This window comes from Amphiura filiformis, chromosome 1 (assembly GCF_039555335.1).
Source record: "Amphiura filiformis chromosome 1, Afil_fr2py, whole genome shotgun sequence".
Lineage (NCBI taxonomy): Eukaryota > Metazoa > Echinodermata > Ophiuroidea > Amphilepidida > Amphiuridae > Amphiura > Amphiura filiformis.
In genome coordinates this window covers 39399161-39407769 of record NC_092628.1, presented here as the reverse complement: position 1 = coordinate 39407769, position 8609 = coordinate 39399161, and the positions used below count along the sequence as shown (strand labels likewise).

The 8609-nt window shown below is 39.4% G+C and overlaps 1 protein-coding gene across 1 annotated transcript; it reads right to left on the bottom strand.

Moving 5' to 3' along the window:
• Nucleotides 1-518: 518 nt before the first annotated feature.
• On the bottom strand, nucleotides 519-8184 carry LOC140159119 (NLR family CARD domain-containing protein 4-like). The gene is made up of 6 exons (XM_072182480.1): nucleotides 7897-8184; nucleotides 6635-7104; nucleotides 5096-5266; nucleotides 4115-4250; nucleotides 1021-3859; nucleotides 519-618 (listed from the first exon to the last, which is right to left on the bottom strand). Exons 2-6 carry the CDS (start codon nucleotides 7067-7069, stop codon nucleotides 519-521), a joined length of 3681 nt encoding a protein of 1226 aa, XP_072038581.1. The 5' UTR covers nucleotides 7070-7104; nucleotides 7897-8184.
• Nucleotides 8185-8609: the final 425 nt, after the last annotated feature.

Genomic DNA, 8609 nt, shown 5'->3' with positions numbered 1-8609 from the left:
TGAGGCTACTGTCTGGGCCCCGTACAGGAAAAAGTTGCTGTCATTGGTATTTTTGTAAACCCCAATGGGTAATAGTTCCAATGCAAAAAGATTCATCCATGTCTCTCTTCAGCTGAATAAATCAGCTATGGGACATAGGGCCCTTTGAGGCTACTGTCTGGGCCCCCGTACAGGAAAAAGTTGCTGTCATTGGTATTTTTGAGCGCCCCAATGTGTAATAGTTCCAATGCAAAAAGATTCATCCTTGTCTCTCTTCAGCTGAATAACACCATATTGGCGGGCCCCTTTGGGGCTACTGTCTGGGCCCCCGTACAGGCCAAAATTGCTGTCATTGCTATAGGCACAAAAAGTATCCTCCTGGGAGTGATATCCAACAAGTTTTGTCCATGTCTCTCTTGAGCTGAATAAATGCATTTTTTGGCCCCCTACTTTGTGACCCCCAGGCTGAACGTACAGGCTGTGACCCGGCAGCAATATGGAATATTGAATCTTGGGCCTATACTAACATAATCAGACCATCAAACCTTTTGTCTCTTCTGAGCTGAATAAATTGTCTGGGCTCCTAGTCTAATATCTTGTGGAATTTCCATCCCAGCGGGCCACAGGCGTCTGTTATATCTGAATGGGGGGAAATGTATAGCCTACTGTTAATAAAATAATAACATATTCTACAACTTTCTGCGGATGAATAACATATTCTACGGATAACATTCTAATAATTATATTTGACGATCAAAATACATGTAATTCGGAGAGAGACTTTCCTTTTCATTGTGCACGTACAGTTGTGCATGGTATAAATTAGGTTCTACTCGTTTAGTCAAATCACAAAATTTGATGAATATTCTTCACTATTGAACATTAATTTCAGGGCATTGATGATTTTAATTATTCATGTACGTGTACGTCTCAAAAACGTTATTTGTTGTTTCCTTAAACATTCTCATTATATCGAGTAAAGTAAGCCCTATAGATTTAAAACTCCAATATCTTAAACTCAAGTTTTCATCTTTATCTTACCCAAGTTCTATGTCATGTTCCCTGCACAAGTTCAGGAGATCCCGTAAATCTGCTTCATGTAGATTGACATCCCGAAGATACAGCCATTGCATCTGAGCTGCCATAGGTTGCAGACTAGACATGAATGACTGCCATGACGACCTGTTCACTATTGGTATGGTGGTTGCACAAGCTGTATTTTGGGATTTCTTGATTCTCGTGAGAAACCTCAACAGACGTGACTGAGTGCTACTCACATCAGTGTTGTCATCAGCATCTGATGCTCCAAGAGCAAGGTTATCTAGATTTGAGAGGGATTTGATTACCTTCCCCATACACAGCACCAGGTCATCTATGTATGGACTTCTATGCATCCCCAGATTCTCTAATAGTACCAGTTTCCCCATCGTCATCACCAATTTCCTATGTATTTTCTTACTCATCCTATCGACATTCATCCATAACTCCTTCAATTGAAGCGCATATGGCAGTGTACTCATTAGTGTATCACCAGTCTCATCATCCATGTAATTACCATTCATATATAATATGGTGAGATTGGTATAGATTTGTGGTATTACTTTTGCCAGGGCTGTCATGTTGCTTGCTGGTGCCCACATGTGATCCATCTCCAACTTCTGTAGTGATAGTTTGGGTAATGACGTTGTCAAGGTAAGAATAACCTGGCTATCTCTAGTATTATTATCTGATATGTCTAGAACCTGAAGCTTTGGTGTAGTTTGCGGTAGACACAGGACCATGCTAGTCATAGCTTCTACACTCAATTCAGTGTTTGGCAGTATCAGTTGTGTGAGATGGATGAGATGACCTTGTTCAATGACAGTCAGAAGTTTTTGTCCCGAATCCTTCAGTTTGATTTCTGTCAAATCAAGTTCTTCTAAGCTTGTGAACTTTACAGTATCAAGTATTGGATCGATAGTTATGTCACTGTCTGATGAATACCAGGTTTTGAAATACTCCCATAGCCCAATATTCGCGAGTCCGTCTGCAATGTCCTGTCCAACGTATTTAGTGAACTCTTCCAAATCGCCACAATTTTGATGACCTGTTACATATTCGGTGTAAAGGATTTCAAGCTCTTCATATGTAGGTATTAAATTTACATTCTTAGAAACACTATCTATCATTCCATCAACAATTGCCATAGAACCGAATTTTGTTATAGTTCCAGACCTAGGTATTTGTATAACTTTGATTTTTGTAATAACTGTCTGATCTTGAAGGCATGATAGGAAGTGGGCAATAGCCTCGCTTGTGTATGGTGACAAACCTAAGAATTGTAGTTTTCCTGTTGGAAACAACTTAGCCATTTTTAGATTAAACTGACCGGTCGATCCACTCTCGTAGTTACATAGCAAGCATGTTTCTATGAATTCTTGAACAAGTTTAGCTTTGTCGGGATCTCTCAGTGTATTTGCATAGTAGGCTTGAACATCGTCAATTAGTTGAAGTCGCAGAATTTCAACTAGTTTCTCAAGAATAAGCTTGGCTGCATTTAGACTACTTCCACACGCAAATCTTAGCACCATCTGTACACTCAGACATTTTTGAGCTGAATCTAACTGTTGAAGCCTTTTGGTAAATTCATCGGAATTTGTTTCGGCTAGATGAGACAAGTATTCACCAGCACACTTTTCTTGAGCTGATTTGTGAAGGAAAATCACAGACTTCTGCTCCTGAATTTCACTCTGTTTAATAGGTTTGTAAGTTGACGTCATCTTCTCAATCGAAATTATGCCAATTTTGCATCCGTCCTCTACGCACCCTACCGATGTAAGTTCTGCCACTTCTTCGTAAGGAAACACGAGTCTATTTTGTGGTGGCCAAAGACCAAGACAGGCACATTCTCCTAGTCGTACAATCACCTCCTCAAGCGATCGCAGAGAGAGTTTGATCATGTTCTTGTGCTTAGCAAGAAAGTGGTTGTACAGTATACGAAATATTGACGTGTATAGATCGTTGATTTTGTCTGGAACGTCCTCTTCGTTTGCTTCCTTCCAAAAAAGGCAAAATAGCTGAGCCATGAGTGGGATTGACACTATCTGAAACAAGTTATTGGTTTTGATATATTCACACAGCCTTTCTCCGGAATCTGGGGATTCTTGAAAAGTCTTCATGATGTATTCTCTCACGCGTTTTTTAGAGAAACCTTCCACGTCAATGTTGGTGTAAACTTTCTTGAGAGAAGAAAAGTCAGATGCTCGCCAGTGCCTTGATGAAACAAGAACTCGACAACTAGTCAAATACCCGTTTGCCAAAGTATCAACAACATTACCACCGTCAGTTTGATTGCTCCCAAGAATCTCTCCACGACTGAACTCGTCATAAGAATCCAACAAGATCATGAACCTATCAGGATTTTGTTCCAAGAAATACCTGATAGACTCTTTGGATAATTCGGTGTCTCTTGGAAGTAACTGGTGAAGAATGGCTTCTTCCAGACTTGAAGTATACTGCATCCATCTCATGTTCAGGACAAACAGAAGAGGTAGATCTTTCAGAGGAGAGTCGGCATTCTCCATCGCCCAATCATAGGCAATCTTTGCCAGGAGGGTACTTTTCCCAGAACCACCTCTCCCGAGAACCAAAATCCTCCTTGGTAACATACCATTGACCTGTCTAGTAAATATGTCATGGTGGGAGTTGAGGGGTATTTTGATAGGAGCACAAGGCTTAGACATCTCGTAGAGTATGGATAAATTGGTGTAGATTTCATCCATATCCAAACATGTTTCAGAGTCTCCCGGATACTTTGGAATTTTACAGAGACTTTGCAAATAATGTTCTTTAAGCTGACGCTTACATACTTCGACGTCGAGACTAGGTGGTAGATTTACACCTGAAATGTAGAATAGATTGCAAAATAATATTCATCGGATTTAATATTTTTTATTGGAATGAAGAAAGGATCCGTCGTTCAACAATGTCAATATCCCTCTTGTTCTTTTATATCAAAGGAGTGTAACATAATTTTGTTCTTGTAAGCAGAATAATTTAAATAAAAACGAATGGCTACTAAAAGCCCATAATTTAACCAATTTCTTTCTGATTATTTGAATTTCATTAAACATTACCCAAAAATAGCGTTCTTTACCTTGAATGTCCTTTGTGTTGCTCTCTTGCTCCTTCAACTTCTCCTCAATTAGTTCTACCAACATTTCTTTAGTAGCTTTACTGACCGGACTTAAAGCTTGTTGTTTCATACGGGCACTTACTGGCGATGTCTGGATCTGTATAATATGTTGGGGAAAATATTACGGTAAGTACACATGCTATAAATAAATCAGCTAGGCAAACCTATCACGATAGGGATGGGGTCTGCACAAAACCTCGTCTTTTGAAGGGGTTGCAATCGTCTCTTTTAGTCCCTCATTTTATTGGCGACCACATCAATTTTGGTGATGCCTCTATATCAAGGCTAGTAGTTTCCATTCTGGCATTTGTCCGTGCGTTTCGTTGGGTGTTCTTGAATGCTTTGATGGGGCGCTGTTTTGTCGAACTTTTGTCGATATTGTACATTTTCGTGGGAGGAACATCACATGTTTGTTTCGACAAATGGCGCTGCAACACACGCAAACATCATACCACTATAACCATGCTCCCCCGGAAAGACCCCTGTTTTTAGACCTTGCAATTCCGTCAGACCCCTGAATGTGACCAAAGTCGAGTGCTAAAAGCCCGTGCTGGAAGACCTCTGATTTTGATCATTTTAACACTAAAAGAACCCCACATTTCTCATTCCTCACATGTTTTTTCCCGGAGTTTTTCAAACAGAAAACCAAGAAAGATCATTGATTTTGACCGTTTGCAGCTCCGAAAGACCCCCTTTTTAATACCGGTACACCGCCAGTTCCCCACCATCTCCGAATTTCAGGGGAGCATACCAATCAAAAAAATTAATGATGTGCCCCACACCATGTACACATTATAAACTTAATGCTAATTTCAACACCAAAATATTTATCTCCTAAAATTCATCCACTCACTACCCCTATTAAATACCAATGCTAACCCTATGTGTAAAGGCAACCGTAAAATGAAACTGATATTATATGATAAAACTAAACACACGTACCTTTGTTATATCGAGTTGTATCTGATCGACTATGTCTTGAGTACAATAACGAGTAGCTAAATAAGGAATAAGGTCATGGATGTCATCAAAGTACTGAGTAGTGACAGTATCATCTAATTGCATATCGTCCTTGATGTTTAGATGACATAGCTCATTCCGTACCTTAAAAACCTGTAAAAATAATGATTTTATAATGTATTACCTGTTCACCACTATACATGCATTATGTCAAAGTTAAATGCGCTTCTTGTGGATCCTATAATAGGGTAGACTACCCCATAGTCCACTTGCCCATTGTGCATACTCTGGATATTGTATTTAAGCTTAAAACTCTGATTTAATTAATGTGTGCACAATTGATAGATTTTCACATCTGATCTTTTCAGTCACCCTACTCCCTCTGTTTGTTAGCTTCCCACGTGGACTACTGACATTGGATTGCGGTTTACATGCTATAACACGGCTGTCTATGAGCTTCTATGGATGAGATTGTCGGAAATCTGGCCTACTAAAATTGGCGATGATGTAATGCATCTTTAAATGGATCTGGCTTGTGATTGGTCGCCCAGATCTCGTTATGGTTTAAATCCTCCGGGTACCTGTCATTACCATTAATAACTACATGGTACACAAGTATGTGGCCTACGCCGCCTTTGTGTTGTGTAATTGCATGAACGCGTCAGTAAGTCAATGAGCGCGTCTTGTATTTGCTTGCGGTTAAATTTGATTGATAAACAAGTATGATTGACAGTGTGAGTGTTAGGGACTTTGCCTGTTCAAAATCACGTTTTTAATTGAATGTCCATAGTCTATTTTTAACCTGGAATTTCGCGATTAATAAACAGGCAGATTCTAAAATCAGAATTGTTCAGTACTGAAGTGCCAATACAATTATGACATTATGATATGTTGCATTCAATAATATAAGCCACTTTACTTTTACTGTCACTAATATAATTATATTAACTTTTTCATAACAATTTTATAGTATTTTGATGTATTAAATATCAGTATAATTTCGAGTTCAACTGAATGCTTTCATCATGATTAACATGCTTTTATTTATCAAAAATAGACTATGGCATAGTCTAATAATAGGGATGATGCACGGAAACAGGCTATTATAATCCTTATATCAAAAAGTGACCACTTATCTGTATACCAGGAAGGGGGGGGGCATCGAAAAATTTTGGTGGGTATGCTGCCCCAGAATTTTGAGGTGGTGGGTCTTTGGGAGTTGACGGCGTACCGATAAAAGGGGGTCTTTTGGAGCTGCGAACTGGGCTGCGAACAAGTAAAATGGGGACTTTTGGAGCTGCGAACAATCCAACTCAAGGGTCTTTCTTGGCTTTCTTGTTAAAAATCGCCTGAAAAACCCTTTCAGAGGGTCTTTCGGAGCTGCGAAATCCCAAATCGGGGGGCTTTCGGGGGAGCATACCCGTATGGTCATTCGTGTTGAGTGCCCCCCCTCCCCGGTTGTGACTACTGCTGTTTAACAATAAATAACTATTTTATTGCTCGGCCCCGCATTTTTCATACCTTTTGGAGTGTATCATAGAAAGCTTGGTTCCCTTGGTGATATGGTGTAAAGTGCATTGCCAACATCAGTAAGCTTGCAGCATCAAAGTCATCTAAACAGCCGTATACTTGACCTTGTGGTAGCCTAAGTACAAAAACTTTAGCGACCTCCATTGGATCCTTACAGAATAATGTCGGGTCAACGTTATTCCATTTCATAGAGCCGATGGTGAATTGTGGGAAATAAGCCTGTTCTATCGCTATACCCCAGGCGACACAATTCGGACAGAATCCCTTCTTTGGGTTTGGTTTTCCCTTGTTTGGACATGACTGGACACACGTTCCCAGGTTCCGTAGACTTCTTTGATGCCAGTCTTCTAGTACCTTCTGGAGGGTTGGAAGAATGGCAGAGCAGACCAGCTGGACAGCTTCATGACATCGTACGAAGTTATCCATGCTTGGTTATCAAAGCGTCTCTCTAATATACATGTCTAGAAACGGATAAAAATATAAGCAACGCATGTAAAGCGATGTAAAGCATCATAATTCCATTGATACTGTAGAAATTGGTGGTATGGTGTCACACAAAATTTATTAACAATTTATCACACAATAAAGATCATTTTCTCATCTTAGAAGTAATCTACACACTTAAATATATCCTTGTGTTGTACTTCCGGCAACACCCCAATTCATAACTGTCCCAATAGTCAGTCACAAGTTAACCTGTTCTGGTGATTTTTGATAGGTAACGATTCTTACTTAAAGTCATAATGTACGATCTTTTTCAGAATTTACCTTTATTTTTTTCAAAACCGATTTTTTGGCATATTTGTAATACTTACACAATGTTCTAACTTAAATCTATGAGCAAGCTGTCAAATTCGTCCTATTTGTAGTAAAACGGGACGATTTTCTGTTGGTCCGACATAAAGTCATAATTTTAGATTATGAATTTATGTCGGCCACGATCGCAAACCGTAGTCTCCTACAAAACTAGCTTGGTTACGCTCCCTCCACACGTGGAGGGAGCGTAACCAAACTGGCCGCGTAGGAGACTCTGAGGCCGCACTCGCTGTCCTAATCCAAATAGTGCGAGATATTTCGAGTGATAGAGGTGGAGATTATGATGTTGTTTCTTTGCAAATTCCCAATGTTTTTCGCGTCCAAATGTATTGGGAACTTTCATAATGATTGTATATTATCATTTTAGAAGAAAACAAGAAAAATCTAAAAATTTACAAAGATCGTACATTAAGGCTTTAATTGAGTCGATTACTTACCTACAAATCAATCCGATGGTAATCCATAAATACCGTATTTTTCAAAATTAATGTTGGATCTAATTGGCGACTTCTATCTACTCGATTCTACTACCTAACATAAACTTGTACAAAACTACGCGTGTCTGCTAGTTCGCGTAAATTCCCGATGTATTTTTAATTTTTCAGAGCAGGTCAACATATCATTCATATGCAAACCAAAATAATACGGATCGCTTAACATTGAACTCGCTTATTATTGTAAGACTAAAACTTCCAATAGTGAACTACAATGTGATAGTGAACACCTGTACAGACGGCAGAGCGAGCTTCACTGTCGTTATTCATTAAAGCGTAACACATACAGGCCAGCATGCTTAAATAAGCTTTTTAGCATGGCTTGAGCATTTTGTTTGAGCCTGGTCCCATCAGGACCCAAGCGTGTCTCCACCTGAATGACCGAACGACCTTTCAATAATATGAAAAAAGCCCAGTTAGCGAAAGACACAAAATGCATTATCACCCTACACTCAGAACGTTAGTCAGTCGATGGCTATTGTTATTGTGACCCACTCAGTCACTTAATGATAGACGAGGTATTGTTGGTCGAAGCAGCAAAAAAAACTTGCTTGATTTATTGTTGTGAATGAGTTATGTACGTTTTACAAAAGTGTTGTTGTTTCAGCCCTCTTTACAACATAACTCAAGAACCACAGGACCTACAAAATTATATC

What these genes read in the sequence shown, in the direction of transcription:
- LOC140159119 (XM_072182480.1), bottom strand. Translation starts at nt 7,069, where the DNA reads ATGGATAACTTCGTACGATGTCATGAAGCTGTCCAGCTGGTCTGCTCT. An exon ending in TCTATGATACACTCCAAAAG is followed by an intron (nt 5,267 to 6,634) that starts GTATGAAAAATG and finishes TTATTTTTACAG; the next exon opens with GTTTTTAAGGTACGGAATGA. An exon ending in GAACATGACATAGAACTTGG is followed by an intron (nt 619 to 1,020) that starts GTAAGATAAAGA and finishes CCCCCCATTCAG; the next exon opens with ATATAACAGACGCCTGTGGC.